Source organism: Penaeus vannamei, chromosome 6 (assembly GCF_042767895.1).
Source record: "Penaeus vannamei isolate JL-2024 chromosome 6, ASM4276789v1, whole genome shotgun sequence".
Lineage (NCBI taxonomy): Eukaryota > Metazoa > Arthropoda > Malacostraca > Decapoda > Penaeidae > Penaeus > Penaeus vannamei.
The window spans coordinates 47,720,117-47,739,993 of record NC_091554.1 but is presented as its reverse complement, the minus strand read 5'-3'; the positions used below and the strand labels follow the sequence as shown (position 1 = coordinate 47,739,993).

Genomic DNA, 19,877 nt, shown 5'->3' with positions numbered 1-19,877 from the left:
TAGTGTTGTAGTGACATTATCTTCCAGAACTCACCATACCTCTAGTGGCTTACAGCATATACAAGATGGTCACTTTCTTCTGTAATGGAAACTATTTACATGAGTAGTAATATTACCTATCATACATTCCGAGATAGAACAATATATATTTTCACAGGAGTCTTTATTTTATCTTTAGTTTTCTTAACAAATTTTTCTTCTTAGTAGGAGAAGCATATGTGAATCTTTATATTGTTACTGTAGTTACCCAGAGAATTGACCATACCCATGTTATTTCATATCAAAATGTGGCAAAATTGTAATTTAATTATATAACTGAATAACCACTGCAATTAAACATGTATAGGGTAGGTATGTATGCCAAATATCATAGTGGCAGACAATATCATATAAATAAGGGAGCTATTAAAACACGGGGGTAATGTTAAGGAACTGTTTTTTTTATAAGCAATTGCACAAGTTTTGCAGAAGAAATCAATAAAAAAAAAAAAATTATACGGTATGCAGCAAAAGCCAAAACCTCAATAAGGTTGTTTTATTTTACTCAAGGTAATTTTTACTTTATATGGTTCCAGGAATTTGGATAATATGAAAGTTTATTAAGTAATATTTACTGAAGAGATCTATTACTTGAAAAACGGAATGTAATACTTTTAACATCACCTAAAAGATATAGTACGCATTGTATAAAACCAAACATACATAACTGCATTGAAAAAGTATATATGTTCATCCAACGACTTTAGTAGATGGTCAAGTTTATGCAACCTTGCTAAATGGCAGACTGTTGAATATATAAATTATGTAGTTACAGTCAAGTGTTCCTATCATTTTTGCCATCATATATTAAGGTTTGCAGATGTTGAAATACAGCAGCTTTTTCCCATTTTGAAGTCATGTATACAAGAGAGAATATTGAATAAGCTGAAGTAATGAAAACTAAGTTGGTAGCTGGGAAAAAAATATGATTGAACATGACAGAAAAGTTGGATTTTTGCCTCTTTTTGCACTACCTCTTTTGAGGGGGCAACTTCCTATACATAATTCTAGAAGATGCATTTCCTAATAAATTGCAATAAATTATTGTGTAAAAAAAATCCCATGGCTGGTTAATGGTATAGAAAATGGTATGGAAATCCTCCTTTTCAAGGGTCTAATGTAAAGGATTAAACCTTCCTCAAACACATTCTTTATACTGTAATCACTTCATTACACGAGTTCCAATAGTTTGTGCAATTATTACGTAGCTTTTTTCTCAATGCACATGAAATTTCCATGAGATCAAATTCCATACATAAAGCCTGAGAAAATCGCATCTCAAGTGTAATAAAAATAACATCTTTTTAAGTAGTAATACGTTATAAGGGTTAAACAATCTGCAATTGCAAAAGGTTAGGGATCCAGGAAAAAGAAAAACACAAATTAAGAACTGTCCATCCACTTTTACTAGAATAGTTGCAAATAAATAGCAAAGGTCTCTGTTGTTTCATCTTATCTGGTACAATGGAGAGTCAGTGGGACTCACAGGGGATAGGGAAGGGAGAGAAAGGAGAGGGCATAAAGGAGCAAGAACAAAAGGAATAAAACAGAAGAGAAAGGGACTGAGTGAAAGGAAAGGAGTGGCAAGTTCTAACCTTTAATATTAATCTGTTTGTTCTCCAAGATGTGTCATGTCTTCAATATATAAAAAAAGGTAATAAAAGCTGTAACAATAATCAATTGGCGATATATCCTAACAGAAAAAAACTGTAACCTACACCACACTGAGGCATTGTAATCGCAAAATTAATTGATCTAGACAAGCCTCTGCATTACCATTACATCTGGAAGTGGAAAGTATCACAAAGAGAAATGCCTCTTTTGTTTTGTGGGTCTCTGCATTAACGTGTCCTTTACTATTTGTTTTTGTACATTGTCTGTGAATATCGGTGTTGTGTGACTGAATGTGTAGCTCTGCCTCACCTATACACTACTGTCTCTGTAAAATGTTTGCATGACATATATAAGAAGTCTATGTATGTAGATGGCTGCATACTGAATTACTGGCATCCAGATGTAAAGTAATAAGCATGACTGTAATAGCCACTGGCCTTGTTATGGAAGAATCCTCTCTGACACACATCATTGAATATTTAACTGAACTCGCACAAACATATCAAATTAATTTTCATCATCCAATAAATTCCTTTCATAACAAGTTGTCAATCATCATATGCTAAAACATGACATGAATAAAGAAAAATGTAAAACAACCAAGCAATATTTCTTCATTTAACTTAGTAAATTATATTATGGCTTATATTAATCACCTGCTTTTTAATATCATTGTAATGCACAAACCCAAAAAATTATTTTCTAGGTTTCACTTTCTACCAAACATTTTTGCCTCATAAACAACTGTATATTGCAAGGTTTCCCTCCCTAATATCCATGGTATTGCAAATACTTAACAGAATTGTGCACTGAAGAGTAGGCAGTTTTCATCGCATACAGGCAGTGCCCAACGTAAGTTTCAACAGCCTTTCAAAGTTACAAAGAAATGTACATGTTAAGAAAAGGCAGAGCAATGTGTGATCCACTACTGAAGCTGAAAAAGTAACAGCTACTGGGGCATTACAGACTCGCCTTCACCACTGCAGCACGCGAGAAATCTTATCTTATAATTCAGATTAAAACTTGGTACTTACAGTTCTCTAAAGGTAAGAGGGGACTCAATCCCTTTGTACTGAAATAATTAACAATAAGAATGCAATAAATTACCCAACTATATATACAAATACATATATATAGGACTGGTCACAATTACCAAGAAATAAATCATTCCCTAACTTCTGAGTTAATGGAGAACAGATAAAACAGATACAGATATACAGTTTGGTACATCACGATGAGCAATTTCAAGCCTGGTGTGACAAAAGAGAAAAGATATTTACAAACTAGATTAACCTCTTGATCACATTTTTTTTACACCAGTCTACCTTAAAATTCCACATCAGCATGACCCTCGCACACCACAGAGCTGCACATGGAGGAAGACTAAGGAACAGAAAACACAGAAAAGGCAAACATATCATCCATTTGAAAACAAAATTACACACAACTTACAATCCATAAAAGTTATGATGAGCAAGAAAGGTTTTTGTCCATTTGAGTTTTGATCTTGAATTATTTCACATACAACACAGGAAAATTTACACAAATGACTCAACAAACACACACATTCATAATCACCATTGATGTGCTTAACAGCACAGATAACACACTACTTGAACACACAGACATGGGATCAAATATTGATTCTACAAGTTTGAAGCCTAATTATTAGGCCAACTTTTTAAGTAATACCCACTTAATCACTGGCCTGCTAACTATAGCAGATGAAATAACTTAACAGCTACATTCTAAAATGCCAACATGGCAAACATCACAGCTTAACGAGTATCCTTGCTGGGCTCATAACTAGGACACAGGAGGTGGTGTGTAGGACCTGCCTCCATCACTCATGTCTCTCTTCAACCTGGGGTCATTTGACATCATTCGACCACCCCATCCTGGCCCTCCCTGGGGATACCCCCCTCCCCCCATCATGTCATTGCCTTCATCTGGATAAAAGCCACCATTGGGTCCTGGTCCCATCTGCCCCATCATGTATGGTGGCATCCTGGGCCCCATGCCAGGAGGAACATTGCTTGGGAAAGCCATGGGTGCAGGACCCAGCAGGCCTGGCCGACCCCTGGGATCCACATTTCGTGGTGGTATCATTCCTCCCATGGGCCCTGGACCCATGTTGTTGAAAGGCATTCCTCCTCCGTCCATCATACTACCCCCATTGCCACCACCAAACATTCTTGGGTCCTGGTTGCGCATGTCGCCCATTGGCTCACTTCTGGGATCCCGAGACTCTGTCCTAGGGTCTCCCCTACTCCCCATCCGTGGGTCACTCCGACTGCCCACTCTAGGATCTCCTCTGGGTTCTGCACGTGGCTCAGAGCGAGGATCCCCACGTGGCTCTGCTCTTGGGTCCCTAGAGCCAGACATCCTTGGATCTCTGGACTCAGTTTCAGTGGGTTTGGGCTCACTCTTGCTGGGTGCGACGTAAGGTGGAGGACTCATCGGACCATCAAACTCATATCTGGAGGGCGTCCTTGGACTTCCTTTAGAGGAATCCTCTGTTGAATTGCGCCGCAGCATCTTCCTTAGCCTTGGGTCCTCAAGTATCTTTGGGTCATCTTTGTTTATCTTGAGGTGTGAAAAGTTTGGTTTTGGAATGCACACCTTCACCAACTGATAATACATGGGTGAGTGGGAAGATATGGAAGCAACAATTTCTTTGGCTGGCGTGTGAACAGGAACCTTAAAGGGAAGCGAGTTAGGGTCCTCATCAGTGTCTTTGAAAGTGCCAGGCAGATTGAGCTGCCTTAAATCCACATCGTATATCGATGGCTCACTAGAGATTCTCATGTCTGTGTCCTGCGTCAACCCTTTCACCTCCTGACTTTGGGGTCTGCTTTCCTCAATCCCTGGCAGTACTCGGAGGTCAACATCTCCTGTCCTCGGTCTCTGGTCAAGGTCGCTCGAATCTCTCGACTCAGAGAATGATCCTCGCAGACCTCTGCCTTCTTTCTGGGAATCCAAATCCCTCTGGGAATCCCAGCGACCTCCCATGGACTGTTGGTCTCTCATCCACGGACTCTGGGAGTAATCCGAGTCGAGTCTCTGCGAGTCAGCCCGAGGGTCACGAGACCCATGGGATTGACTTCTGGGCATGTCACGCTGCTCAGGCATGTCCCTGAAGTCACGTGAAACTTCCCTGGGATCTCGGGACATGTCTTGAGACAGTTCTCTTGGCATCTCTCTGGGGTCTCTTCTTCGAGGGGACTGCGGCACTTGCCCTCTTCCCGATTCATCACTGCTTCTGAAAGATAAAGAGTAATGAAAGATTTCATTTTTCTATCTAGCCACAAAATCATGAAAAAGCAACTGGGAAAAACTATCTAAATGAAAAAATAATAATGAAAGAAAACAACAGGCCTGAGTGCATTCTAAAAAAAAAGGAAAAAAAATAATAATTAGGAAACAAAATAATAATAATAATTAGACATCCAGAAAAAGGCAGCTATCTGTTCCTAAACCAAAGATCTTGGTCACAGAACTGTGAATAGTTCCAGTTACATTACACATCACAAACATTAATAAATATCTGAATAAATTTTAAATATCTTGTCCTAATTCTCAATTCTTTAAAGCAATGCACCTGGAATACCAAGAAAAAATAAAATAAATAACATAGGATCTTTCAACTTAAAGTAACAGTGTAAGGAGGATACTCCTCTCCCAAGACCACACAGAATGGCCAAACCAAGGAAAAAGCTTACCTATTGGTACTAGCTGCATTCTGACTCTTTAGAGCTGACAAAACACTTGCCAGGTCCGAGGAGATGTTGATGTTGGCCAAGTTGATGTTGGAGAACGGAGTCTTCGGAGTGGTGGAGGATGCAGAGCTGCCAGGACTACTGCCTGGTCTGCCTGGGGGTGTCATGCCCCCGTGAGACGGTGACGTAGCTGAGGTGTGATGGGGCAGCGGGGGAGTCCGACTTGGGGACAAGTTGCTGGACGACTGCATAGCACTCTGAAAGGGAAACATGAAAGTACTCCATTAGAAAGTCTTTGAGCTAGATAATACCAGTCTTAACACCTCACAATCACTGTATGTTCATTATTAAATGCAAGCATATAATTTCTTTTCCTTACTTGTGCATGCGACTTAGTGGGCGAAGAGCCATCCCCCTCTTCATCGCTGGAGTACCAATTGACATTACTAGTGCCTGGTGCAGAATCATCCACCCCCCCCATCTCTCCTGTCCCTTCCTCTTGGTCATCATGGACAGAGTGCTGTTGCTGAATACGCTGGAATAGTTCCCGTTGCTTCTGTGGCATCCCAGCCATGAATCGGCCCAACTTCCTGCCCGGGTTGGGTCCCATGTGACTAGAGTTCCCTCCCTGGCCCCCAAAGCCAGGCTGCTGTCCCTCACCATTCACCAACTCATTCACTGCAAGTAATATTAAAGCTATTAGAACATGCTATTCAGTACCTAAACATTACCTTCTCACAGGAAAAATGCAAGTTTCTGACACCTATAATACTTATTCTAAATACTAACAATCCACAAAACAAATCTTTGAGCTAAAGCCTCAGAACTTTATTCCCATAATTCAACAAAGACATCCTGAAGCCTCCCCACTCCCCAACACTCACTGTGTGGAGGCGTTCCGCCATGCCGGGGGGATGCGATGCCCTCCTGCTCTTCCCGACTGTGCTTGGACATTTTCTCCTGCTTGGAAGCATGCTGATGTTGCTGCTGTTGATGGGGATGCTGATGATGCTGGTGGTGCTGCTGCTGGTCATAGTGCTGCTGCGGGTGATCCAAGCTGCCCCCATCTCCTGTTCCTGCCCCGCCTTGACCTTCCTCGTGTTCTTGCTCTTCCTGCTCCTTGAGTAGGTTTTTCTCTTGCTTCTTCTCCAGGGCTCGGATGGCCTTGTCCACATCTAAAAGGATGTTAAAAGTCATTAGGTTTTTAATGAGCTCAATTCTTACAAAAAATATCTCCCAACTTTCCAAAATCAAGTTAACAATAATAATCTCTTTTTTTCTCTTCTTTTTACATCATATAACCATCCCATCATTATTAGTACACCAGCAAAGAAATCAATGGCAATACCTTTATCAAAAAAAAAATCTTAGCGGAGGACAGAAGCTGAAGAAATTAAAAAGACAAAAACTTACACTTGAATCCCCTGCCCTTCATATCCATGATGCCAGGGATGTTCTCCACATTGAGAGGCTGGCCGCGTCGGTGGCCCTCAGTGATGTCGACCACCAGCTGGGCGGCCTCCTTGGTCAGCCGTGGGAAGTCTCCCAAGATGTCTTTAGGGGCCAGTTCTATGTGCTGAGGAGAGAAGGAAGTTTCTTAGGTAAATAGTAAACAGTTAAAGAACCAAACATCAAACCAGAATGACAGTCAATACTAATAAGCTCAAATAAAACCATTAGGAGAAAAAACAAAGTGAAGTTGAAAAATTATTTTCTCAAAAACTATTACACCTCAAAGGTCCCATAAAATTCCAACATAAGAGCTAAAGAGTAAGGCACAAACCTTAAGTAGTATCTGCTTGGCAGAGTCCGATAGTTGCCCATGGCTAAATTTACACTTTGCAGCCAGCTTGCAGCGGAGACCTGTATGGTAATACTTGCAAGGGAAGTCCTTGTGCATGTACAGGCATTTCTCCTTCTTGGCACAGCAGTCCATCATGTAGAATTTGCACAACTCCATCTTACGCTGTGGCTGAATATCATGCGAGTACGGACATGCTTTGCCCTGGAGGGGGAAGAGAAAGAAAAATGAAGGAAGTGAGGACAAAGTATATGCGTATAAAGACTTTCAAGCACATCTACTTCAAAAGGTATAAAAAATGGGGAGTACCTTTGAGAATGAGATGTAGAGAAATAGTGACAGCAAGTAGGTGTAGGAGAAAAATATGGAGAGGTAGTAGGAAAAGAGAAAGGAGACTGAACAGTAAAAGAAGGAAGAGGAGGTAAAGATCAAAGAGGAGGAGGAGGAGGAGGAGGAGGAGGAGGAGGAGGAGGAGGAGGAGGAGGAGGAGGAGGAGGAGGAGTAGGAGGAGGAGGAGGAGGAGGAGGGCAGGAGGAGGAGGAGGACAGGAGGAGGAGGAGGAGGAGGAGGAGGAGGAGGAGGAAGAAGAAGAGGACGAGGAGGAAAGACAAAGGAGGAAGAAGAGAAAAAGATGAAAGAGGAGGAAGAGGACGAAAGACAAGATGAAGAAGAGAAAAAGATGAAAGAGGAGGAAGAAGAAGAAAGACAAGATGAAGATGAGAAAAAGATGAAAGAGGAGGAGGAGAGGAAGGAATAAAACTATGAGAAGACATTGGAGGGATAATACATTGTCATACTTACTCTTTTGCAGCTGCCTTGCATATAGTACATACAAATGGCTTCATTCTTAAAAGATGGGGAACGAGATCGGGACCTTGACCGTCTATGCCTCCTGCGTCTTCTGCGTCTCTCACGCATCTCAGAGTCCGAACCAGAATCATAGGAGTCATAGTCTGGGGGGAAAAAAGAATACGTAAAATTAAATATTCGTTCCAAATAACATAATATATATGTTCCTTCTTTCAACTAATAGACAATTCATCAAAACAGAATCCTTGAAATACTATTGGTCTATTCACAACATTGAGTTAATTAGAAGACGAAAAGATAACACAAAATCTGACGACGAAAAGATAAAACAAAAACTGCTCTTCCCACATTGCAAGATGAGTAATCAGCATTACTAAATAATTCTGAGAAAGAAAAAAAATTAAATTCCATTATGGAGTTCTTTTTTCTTACTCATATCCTTTAAACAATACATTTCTTCTTTTTTTATTACTGCAGCAAGTTTGGATAAAAATACCCAATTTTTTAAATTATTATCATCATTATCAGCGTAAAGATATAACTAACAGGTTGGTGATGCCTAATGACAGGGTGACTGATGTGATAATTATTCACTAACAGAGCTTGGTATAATAATTACTTGAAATACAAGGATGCCCTTTGGACAAATATAGTGTTAATCACCACCAAACCCCTCAACTGCTTCACTGTCTCAATAAAAAAATATATATAAACAATTAATTAAAATAAATGAATAACTAAAACAAAAAAATGCAGTAAAATACTCTAAAAAGACATGCACGACACTCACCCGACATTGGATGCCCCCTAAACATGGGGTGAGGGGGGCCAAACGCTCCAGGTGGGGGTGGTCCGTAGGGCATCATGCCCGGCGGGGGGGACCGGCCCCTCAGGTACATTTCTTGCTGCAGCATGGCGTCAAAGCCCATGTTGCCATCAAAGGGTTGCGGCATCATCTTCCGGTGGAACTAAAACCAACAAAAAACAAGATTGAGATTTCACATGCAGGAATATAGTGCAAAGACAAAAATGTTCTTCCTTTTTGAAAACATATTCTACAAAGGTCTACCAAAAATATTGTGAATCTCAAAGATGAAAGGTTATAATCTTTTTCATTTTTAGATAAAAAAGTACATTTGTAATTAACTACAAAACAATTAATAATGCACATAGTGACACTCAGGTGCAATGGACAAGGGGGTGAATGTTGTTAAGCCAAACTCTGCTCTTTCATATCCTTTTTAATTAATCTTACTGACAAGAATTCGGCCTGATATAGAATTTGAAGAAAATTATCTGCAAAGTATGCCCAGCCACAGGACCAAATCTGAATGAAGGCAGAAAGGAGGAACAAGAGAAAGAAAGAAAAAGAAAGAGAAAGAAAGAATGAAAGAAAGAAAGAAAGAAAGAAAGAAAAAGAAAAAAAGAAAGAAAAAGAGAAAAAGAATAAAAGAAAGAAAGGAAAAAAGAAAAGAAAGAAAGAAAGAAAGAAAGAAAGAAAGAAAGAAAGAAAGAAAGAAAGAAAGAAAGAAAGAAAGAAAGAAAGAAAGAGAGAGAAAGAAAGAAAGAAAGAAAGAAAGAAAGAAAGAAAGAGAGAAAGAAAGAAAGAAAGAAAGAAAGAAAGAAAAAAGAAAAAAGAAAGAAAGAGAAAAAGAAAGAAAAAAGAAAAAAAAAGAAAGAAAGAAAGAAAGAAAAAGAAAAAAGAAAGGAAGAAAGAAGGAAAGAAAAAGAAAGGAATAAAAAGAAAGAAAAAGAAAGGAAGAAACAATGAGACCTTGATGACATCAAACACTGGGCAACTGGCCAAAACTACTTATGTGTTTGAAACAGAACTCACTGACATCTCATCAGTTCTGCCAATTTTTCAGGCAATGTCTTCAAGATTTGTAAATTATCAACTTGACCACCGATGCTGGATGTATACATGCTGTGTCCACTCTATCATTTTTGTTCACGAGTAGATGCTCCATTAGTGCTTAGTTATCGAGGAGTCTATTACTAGGCCTAACTGATAACACCGATTTACCTTATGCCTTGACTTATTAGAAAAAAAGGTTTATTCTCATTACTAGTCTTATAATTGTTATTGTTATAATAACAATATCATCAGTAACAACACTAATGCCAAGCACAATAGTACTACAATTTTTTTACAAAAATATTCAAGTAACAGAATTGAGATGGTCAGGTAAGCCTATAAATTGACTCCTTGGAAGCCAGCTAAATACAAAAAAACAGACAAAGTAAAACGACAGTGAACAGTATACGTAATCAATACCAATATTTTGGGTCGCCCAGTTCAGCAACGAATTAATTAAGACAAAAGTAAAAGAGAAAGATTAGCTAATGCGGGCAGTTTACAGACCTAGACCTCTGTTTAGGATCTCGTTATGTGTGAAGGTAAAATCAATATTTCTAAAAGCCAATCCAAGCGCACACAATGCATCTCAACCAGTGCACATTCACCCTTGTGTATCCTTCCTTCCGAGGTCATCAAACTCACCTTCGGCACAGGAGACAAGTCATCCTCTTCCTCATCACTGCTTACGTGTTTCCTCTTTTTCTTTTTCTTCCTTCTCTTTTCTCTCTCTTCATCATCATCTTTGTGTTTCCTCTTCCTTTCTTCTTTGCTTGACTTGCCCTAGAATGTATTCAATGCATTAGGATCGGGAAAGTTCATAAAATAATATCTACCTCATAATAATTCAGAAATGTTAATAGAATGGTTTTATATTTCATTCCACAATAAGATAAATAAAGTACTAATCCATATCAGACTGAAATGCAATGAAGTAAACTGATCTATCAAGTGAATGCAGCAATTTTTTCCTGTTTTATGCAACAGGAACAAGGAAAGGCATAACAAGAAAACACATGAATGTGCAGACAGCCTTTTCGCTATTGCTTCATGCCCTGATGAAGCAATAGCGATAAGGCCTTCAGCATATACGAATGTTTTCTTGTTCTTCCCATCATTGTTCCTGTTGCAATTTTTTCAACATGAATTCCACATATTCTTGTTTTATCCACTGTGTTCTTAGTGTCTCCAGTTACCATAGAGGATTCTTAACATTAATACTAATCCTGACAATTCTCATTATCTAAAACTATTCGCACAACCATGAATTTCCCAGAGACTAGTGATTAAAAAACAAAACAAAAAAATAAAAACTTGTCCCTATTCTCTCTACTCCTTTTCCCCATCTCCCCATTCAATCCTCTTCCTCTCTTCCATCTTTCTTCTCCTTCTCTCGCAATCCTTCTCTCTCCTTCCCTGTGCTATCCCCTCTCTCTTCCATCCTCTTCCAAACCCAGCCATCCTCACCTCTCTCTTCCTCCCATCTTCCTCTCCCTTGTGGTCCCCTTCCGCTAGTGGGCCATCTTCAGCCCCGAGTTCCCCGTCCTTGCCTCCCTCCTTGTCCTCCTCCTGCTGGTGTTGATGATGGTGGTGATGATGGTGGTGGTGGTGGTGGTGGTGGTTCGGGCGGGAAGGAGAGCTACCCTGAACGCCCGCTGCGGCTGCCGCTCCGTCGTCAGGCTCTTGCGCTGGTTCCTCCTGCTTCCCGCTCCCTTCCTGCTGCTGCGGCTCCTCCTCCTCCTCATCTTCTAGTTCTCCTTCCTCTAGTTCCCCTTCCTCCTTCTCCTCCTCTTCCTCCCCCTGTGGATTCAAGTGGCTCTCCTCCATGGCTCTGATGGGGAAGAAAGGCACCTTTGAAGAACAGGTCACAGGATATGACAATATTTGAAAAAATTATAAATAAAAAAAGAGAGAATAGCAAGGAAAAGATAAATGAAATGAAAATGGATACATAAAAGGATAAGTTTTATTTTCACCCATTTTCATTGACTTCGCAGATTCGTATATCTAACATTCTTTTATGATCTCTGAGACGAAATTATATATTATAACAAATTTCATGAACTTTCTCCTGAGGAAGGAAGGAAGGAAGGAAGGAAGGAAGGAAGGAAGGAAGGAAGGAAGGAAGGAAGGAAGGAAGGAAGGAAGGAAGGAAGGAAGGAGAGAGAGAGAGAGAGAGAGAGAGAGAGAGAGAGAGAGAGAGAGAGAGAGAGAGAGAGAGAGAGAGAGAGAGAGAGAGAGAGAGAGAGAGAGGCCTGTAGACCACTAAACATAAATGAATGGATAATATGAGATAATAGAGGGAGGCATATTTGACATTATCTGTGGTTATGTAGATATACACTAGTATGCAAAACAAACTGACAGATAAGAGAACAAATAAGCCCACAAAGTCAAATAAGTGACTAGCTTAAAAAGACAAAGGAATATAAAACTGTTTCTATAAACCAATAGAATATAAACAGGTTATTACAAAAAAAAAATGGTTCTATAAACCGAAAACAAGACAGATATGACTACTAAGCATAAAAAATAATTGGCGCGAGGATAAACAAAACGAAATGACAGACTGATAACAAGAGGCAACTATCGAAATGATAAATACAAGTAACAAATTATAAATGAATACAGAGAGAAGACTAAAACCAAACATAACTACTATTACGAGTAAATAATACACAAAAATCAACAAATAGATAACATGGACAGCATTAAGGATAAATAAAATATCGATAACTGAAGATAAAGAACTGCCTACAAAAAAAAAACACTGATAACTACTGATAAACAATGATTAAAAGAAATAATAAATAAATATATAATAGACTGATGACTTGATACAAAAAATAGAAATAAAACACAAAAGACTGATGACCAGGTTAACAAAAACACAAATACTTTTGGAGAGATAATGCAGATGAACAGATACAGAAAGACAGAAATAGAAAATAGACGAAGGGATAAAGCTTAAACGCAAAACACACGAAAACAAACCCATGAATACAGATAAACAGCTGAATATAGGCAAAATGGCCCCATATCCAAGCCACCAGACAGATGTAAACAAAGAGACACCAAAACAGAGATAAAAACAGACAAAATAATACACCTAAGCAGACACATAGAGCTAAAAGATAAGCTAGGATAGACAAAAAGGCTAATAAATGAATAATAAAAAAGAGAGAGCAAAAAGACTGACAGACAGACAAAAAAGTCAGTTAATCAGCTGATTATTCAGTCAGCAAACCAGTTTAGACTAAAAGATTGGATAAAGTATTTAAATGGATTTAATAAATTATACAATGATGCCCAGATATACCTAGACAGATAAACTGATCGTCTGATAGATATGAATACTAATAGATAGACAGATCAGCTGATAAAATGACAGATAGAAGTAACAGACAATTGTAATAAAGATGTAGAAAAATACAAGGAAATGGAGAGAGATAGAAAGCTGATACAGAGAAACGACGTCAACAGCGAAGACTAAACCCAAGAAAGAATAACTTCATCAAAGAAATAGATCGTGGGACAATTTCCATCTCAAATTTACAACGCTGTAAAAAATGGCGACTTTCAACCTCAATATCAAACTCCTATTTATTCCCTATCTAAAGTCTAAACACAAATAAAACGCACATAAATTACCAAATAGAACAAAAAGTCCCAATGAAATGTAAGAAATAAGATTCTATTTTAACTATTATCAGGCTCCAGTTATGTAGCAAGTTTTCGTTCGGATTCCTAGCGCGACTCCGACTTCGGCTTCGTTAGCGGGGGACTAGGAGGAGAGATGGGGGGCGGGGGAAGGCCACATGCAGTCCCAATCAGATATGTAACAGCAAATATGTGTTACTAATTTAGCAGATAAGCGTAATCTACAATAATCTAATATCTCTTGTATACTATCGCCCAATTTCCAACGCGTGACTGGCTGACTGACTAACCTAATTTCTTTACTAAATCAATTTTGTAGTATGATTTACGAATAACATATATATAGCAAATTATTATACCATGACAACAGCGAAAACAGGAAAACCCAAATATCACACGTTTGTCAAAAAGTAGCGTTCAGATACAAACTAAAACGTAGCATAATCAACCCATTAGCTTCTAAAGTTCAAAGAGCAAATGAATGAATTCTACGCAGTATTACAATACAAAGAAGTCCACATAACGCAACAACGGCTTTTGAAAAGTCATGCTATTCACAAAGATGTATTTTCAGTTCTTCTCTCGTGTTACGTTACATTCCGAGTTTATCAAATTCTTCCTCTTTCTCTCCAATAACCCTTATCCCGTTATCGAGAAATACAACTAAAATCACGATCTCAATTTATCTCGCATTTCTTTACAGACGACAACTAAATCCAAATAAAATGTATTAAAAATGATTTAAAAAACACGAGGTCGCCATTTTCTGTTTTTAGAACATTCATTAAAGGTGAGGTATTGCAACAAGCCGTTATGCAATTTCCCCCAATTCCTTGTTTATCCATTAACTTCTTCCCATTAATTCGTTCGGAAAATAGAACTAAAAATATCCAGTAATCACATAAAAAGTCTACAAGAATAAAAATATAAAATAAAATCTACCGGCTATCTAGACACACTATACAATATTCTTCAACATGAACACTTCACAGCCAAACTCCAAGACACATTCTTCACTCCTAACCCTTCCCCCCCCCCTAAAATAATAACACCCATCCTACAAAACAAAACAAGACAAAGACAAAACAAGACAAAGACAAAACAAGACAAAGAAAGACAAGGAGGAGGAGCAACGGCATTTTACAGTTCCTATGTTATACTGACACACTTTTACCCCCAATGTGTATAGCACCGCGTTCTTTACATTCTCACAGCTTAGGATTCTGAACGCTTCCATGTCTGCAATTTCATCTGATTTGCTTTGAATAATAAGAGAGAGAGGTGGCTGTGGTGTGGAATGTGGAGCTACCGGCTAAATATGGCTAGCTTGAGAGGGAGAGAGGGAGGGTAAAGGAGAGGGAGAGGAAAATGGAAGTAGGTATGGGGGAGAGGGAGAGGGAGAAGGGGAAGAAAGAGAGAGGGAGAGGGAGAGGGAGAGGGAGAGGGAGAGGGAGAGGGAGCGAGAGAGGAGAGAGGGAGAGGGAGAGGGAGAGGGAGAGGGAGAGGGAGCGATAGAGGGAGCGATAGAGGGAGAGCGAGAGAGGGAGAGGGAGAGGGAGAGGGAGAGTGGAGAGGGAGAGGGAGAGGGAAGCGAGAGGGAGGGAGAGGGAGGGGAGAGGGAGCGAGAGGGAGGGAGAGAGGAGCGAGAGAGGGGGAAGGGGAGGGGGAGCGGGAAGTGGGAAGGGGAGAGGAGCAGGAGGAGGTGGAGGAGTAGGAGGAGGAGGAGGAGGAGGAGGGGGGGGGAGAGGGAGGAGAAAAAGGAAGTAGGTAGGGCGGAGAGAGAGGGAGAGAGAGAGAAAGGGGGGAGGGAGAGAAAGAAAGAAAGAAAGAAAAACAACCAAAGAGAGAGACAATAGGGGAGAGAAGCCCTGGTGTACAAGAGGGGGTAGAACCATCTATAAATAGCCTTCCCTGAGGTCATCTAATGCTCACTTGTCTACCGCCCTTTTCTCAACAAAAGAACCAATGAAGAGAACAGAAGAGAGACAAAAGAACAAGAATAAGAACACGAAAAAGTCGCAACATGAAAAAATAAAAATAAAAATGTACTTGTTTACCATGTCCTGAAATTCACGCCTACGTCACTAGTTAAGAAACACTTTTACGAAGATAATTGCTATTAAAAAAATGTTTATATTCCTTTTCACTGACCGTCACCACCAAAAAATAGATTTTCTAATCATATCGTTTTCCGTTCTTTGTTATCATATTCTCAATAAAAAATAATAATAATGAATAAATAAATAAATCACTTCCTTTCATACGATAATATGCAGAAATAGACCATAAATACCACCCACCCCCACAAAACATTCATCGTAGCATATACATATATAACGGTCGCCTTTTCAGAGATCCATTATATCAAGATCACATGGAATTCACTTTCAAAAAACAACTATTTCTCCCCCCTCTGCCCTCTGCAGATCTCAGAGGAGAGAATGCAGACTTGGGTACGAAGATCTTCATAGTAGGAATACTTGGTAAGTTGTAAGGTTTTCCCTCATTCATAAATTAAGAATGTCGAGTGTGTGTGAAAATTTGTATTTGGGAGAGTGAGAGAGAGAGGGGGGGAAGGGAGAGGGAGAGTGAGAGGGAGGGGGAGAGAGGAGAGAATACAGATAGGGGAAGAGCGGGAGAGGGGGAGAGGGAGGGAGGGAGGGGAGGGAGAGAGGGAGAGAGGGAGAGAGAGAGAGAGAGAGAGAGAGAGAGAGAGAGAGAGAGAGAGAGAGAAGAGAGAGAGAGAGAGAGAGAGAGAGAGAGAGAGAGAGGGGGAGCGAGGGGAGAAAGAGGAGGAGGGAGTGAGGGGGAGAAGAGGGGGGGGGGGGAGCGAGGGGGAGAAAGAGGGAGGGAGGGAGTGAGGGGGAGAAGAGAAAGAGGGAGAGGAGGGAGCGAGGGGGAGAAAAGTGGGGAGGAGGGAGCGGGAGAGGGAGAAAGAGAAAGAGAAAGAGAGAGGGAGAGGGAGAGAGTGAGAGGGCGAGGGAGAGGGAGAGAGGAGAGGGAGAGGGAGAGAGAGAGAGAGAGAGAGAGAGAGAGAGAGAGAGAGAGAGAGAGAGAGAGAGAGAGAGAGAGAGAGAGAGAGAGAGAGAGAGAGAGGGGGGGTGAAAGAGAGAGAGAGGGGGTGAAGAGAGAGAGAGAGGGTGAGAGAGAGAGAGAGAGGGTGAAAGAGAGAGGAGAGAGGGTGAAGAGAGAGAGGAGAGAGGGTGAGAGAGAGAGAGAGAGGTGAAGAGAGAGAGAGTAAGGGTGAGAGAGAGAGAGAGGAGGGAGAGAGAGAGAGAGAGGGTGAAGAGAGAGAGAGAGGGTGAAGAGAGAGAGAGAGGGTGAGATAGAGAAAGAGGTGAGAGAGAGAGAGAGTGGTGAAGAGGGAGAGAGGAGAGAGAGAGAGAGAGAGAGAGAGAGAGAGAGAGAGGAGAAAGAGTGGGTGAAGAGGGTACAGAGGTGAAAGAGAGAGAGAGAGAGGGTGAAGAGAGAGAGAGGGGGAGAGAGGGTCGAAGAGATAGAGAGGGGGATGAGAGAAAGAAGAAAGAGGGGGGAAAGGGAGGGAGAGAGAGAAAGAGAAAGAGAGAGAGAGGAGAGAGAGAGAGAGAGAAAGAGAGGGAGAGAGAGAGAGGGAGAGAAGAGATGAGGGGGAAGAGAGAAAGAGAGAGGGGGAGAAGAAAGAAAGAAAGAGAGAGAGAGGAGAGGAGAGAAAGAGAGCCAAAGTAGAGAAAGAGAGAGAGGAGAGAAAGAAAGAGAGGAGAGAGGGAAAGAAAGAGGGAGGAGGGAAAGAGAGCGAGAGGGGGAGGAGAGAAAAGAAAAGGGAGAGAGGAAGAGAGGGAGAGGGAGAGGGAGGGAGGATGAGGAGAGGAGAGAGGAGGAGAGAGGAGAGGGAGAGGGAGAGGGAGAGGGAGAGGGAGAGGGAGAGAGGAGAGGGAGAGATGAGAGGGAGAGGGAGAGGGAGAGGGAGAGGGAGAGGGAGAGGGAGAGAGGGAGATGGAGAGGGAGAGGGAGAGAGGAGAGAGAGAGAGAGAGAGAGAGAGAGAGAGAGAGAGAGAGAGAGAGAGAGAGAGAGAGAGAGAGAGAGAGAAGAGGGAGAGAGAGAGAGAGAGAGAGAGAGAGAGAGAGAGAGAGAGAGAGAGAGAGAGAGAGAGAGAGAGAGAGAGAGGGGGGAGGGAGGGAGGGAGGGAGGGAGGGAGGGAGGGAGGGAGAGAGAGAGAGAGAGAGAGAGAGAGAGAGAGAGAGAGAGAGAGAGAGAGAGAGAGAGAGAGAGAGAGAGAGAGAGAGAGAGAGAGAGAGAGAGAGAGAGAGAGAGAGAGTAGTGTAGTGTAGAAGAGCAGAGAGAAATACAGAAGTAGACAAGAACGGCGAAACGAAACAGAAAAATGTACCCACAGAAGAACACCAAACAAAGAAGAAAAACATAAACCAGCCGATAACGCACAGCAAGAGAAAAATAAAAGAGAAGAAAACGAAAAAAACGAGACACACACAAAGCCACCACCAAACACACGGGTCGTTTTTTCTCTCTCTCCTCTTCTCCTCCTTCCTTCCTCCCTCATGAAAAGCCATGAGGGGAACGCGAGTGGGACCCCGTGCGAGGCTACACCGTCGTCACCAGCAGCAGCACAATTTTTCGCGGATCGATAAGTTCGCGGCGCCAAAGTACATCTTTTTCTCCTTTTTTCCTTCGCGACTGCTGACTCCGAGGTCTCACAGCTTGTACTTTCTAATTCTTTTTTTTTATCTTCTCTCTCTCTACTCACCCATAAAACACCAATACATTTAAAAGCCTTTAAAAGGGGTTATTTTCTCGCTCTCTCTTTCTCTCTCTCTCTATCTCTCCTCATTCTCGTTTTGGGTATATAATTATCAGCACAAAAGGGACATATATTCTACGTCTCTCTCTCTCTCTCTCTCGTGAACAATGTTTTTAAACGCAATAGATACGATAATTTGCTTTCAAGGACGAGGTATTGTATGTAGACCGACTTTATATGCAAATTTCCGATGAAAGAGTGAAATTCCGTCGAATTATGAGAATTATTTCTATTTGAGGGGGTTCTGTATCGCCAGTTTGGAAGTTATTTATATATATCTATATATAAATTGGAGGCTCCGTGTGATGCGTAGTAGTTGGTGGTGGAGAAGTAAGATTTTTGTCTATTTTGTAGTATTTTTTTTCCTTTTCGAGAGAGAATAGAGGTTCATAATTTTTTTTTTAAGTTAAAAGGGGGGGGAAACCTCATCGAAAAAGACGCCAAGTCAGAACCAAAATCGCCTGAGGGGCAACCATGCAAAAATTATATAAATAAAAAAAAATTATAATAATCATTCACTTTCCGTTTAAAAATAAATATATGTACCCCCTTATCCGGGATCAATGTATAGATAATATATAAAAATTTCACTACCAGTAGCGACAAGAAGTGCTGACTAAACTGAGTTATTTACCACTGATATCCACTAATGTTGTGAACGGGAAATCATCATAGGATCGACAAAGTTCATATCAACGAGAGCAGTTACGACCAACGACTGACGTGGCAAGACCTTCGCCCGGCTGCCATCGCTCGGAAAACCCCGTTGTTGGAACGCGAATGCCTCTTACTTGGATATCTTGGGGTCTTGTTTGGGTGATTTTTCGGTCTTATTTGATTTGTAGGGGTGTGGGTTTTAGGGTAGGATTTTTGGGGGAGGGATTGGGTTGTGGGGTTTGGTTTGAAGGGGGTGAGGTGGGTGGTTTTTAAGAGAGTTTGTTGGGCGTTGGAGGAGTTGTAGGCTTCCCTGGGCCCCCGCTTGTGACGTCATCATCTCGAGGATCAATATTTCGAGCCTTCAGTTCATGGAGGACTTTCTTCTATATTTTCTGTTATTTCCTTTCGTAATTTCTGATGAAATGACCATAAAATGCACAACTGAAGGGGCCATAATTAGGCATATTCCCCATTCCACTTACCAGCAGGAGCTCACGTGTTGGAAAATTCCGTGATGGCGTCTATGGGAATTTGCTGCCAGGCATCTCATCCATTTAAACTTCAAGATTTACCAATTGTATCAACTGTGATTTCGAGTGAATATCAAACTTTGGTGCATTGCTTTGTACACTTACAAGGATATGAACTAAACAATCTTGTACCAATGGCTTGTGATCAATCAACGAGCAATTTCCTGCCTGAACTATACAAAATCTTTCGCCACTCTGCTCAATCATTACTTTAATTTCACAGTTTTAAACACCTTTACTTAAAATCTAACCCCTCCTTCAACCAAAGTCAACAAACGAAGGCTAACCCGCACATAAATCATGTCCGAAACAAATTGGAAAACGACACAAAATGGCGAACTGAGTGTGGTTCTCTGTCAATGTTAAAATTCTTTTTTGGAGTTGCTTCACTCT

The 19,877-nt window shown here is 40.9% G+C and overlaps 1 protein-coding gene across 3 annotated transcripts; it reads right to left on the bottom strand.

Moving 5' to 3' along the window:
* Positions 1-1,422: 1,422 nt before the first annotated feature.
* Positions 1,423-19,458, bottom strand: su(sable) (suppressor of sable). Of its 3 annotated transcripts, none has more exons than XM_070123175.1 (11): positions 19,437-19,458; positions 11,309-11,672; positions 10,487-10,624; positions 8,774-8,951; positions 7,975-8,126; positions 7,156-7,377; positions 6,786-6,948; positions 6,257-6,547; positions 5,752-6,050; positions 5,376-5,629; positions 1,423-4,915 (listed from the first exon to the last, which is right to left on the bottom strand). In XM_070123175.1, the coding sequence occupies exons 2-11, from the start codon at positions 11,666-11,668 to the stop codon at positions 3,460-3,462; spliced, it is 3,513 nt and encodes a 1,170-aa protein (XP_069979276.1). In that variant the 5' UTR covers positions 11,669-11,672; positions 19,437-19,458; the 3' UTR covers positions 1,423-3,459. The 3 variants fall into 3 exon arrangements, with proteins under 3 accessions (XP_069979276.1, XP_069979275.1, XP_069979277.1); XM_070123174.1 differs by lacking the exon at positions 19,437-19,458 and adding an exon at positions 18,932-19,053; XM_070123176.1 differs by lacking the exon at positions 19,437-19,458 and adding an exon at positions 12,836-12,903.
* Positions 19,459-19,877: the final 419 nt, after the last annotated feature.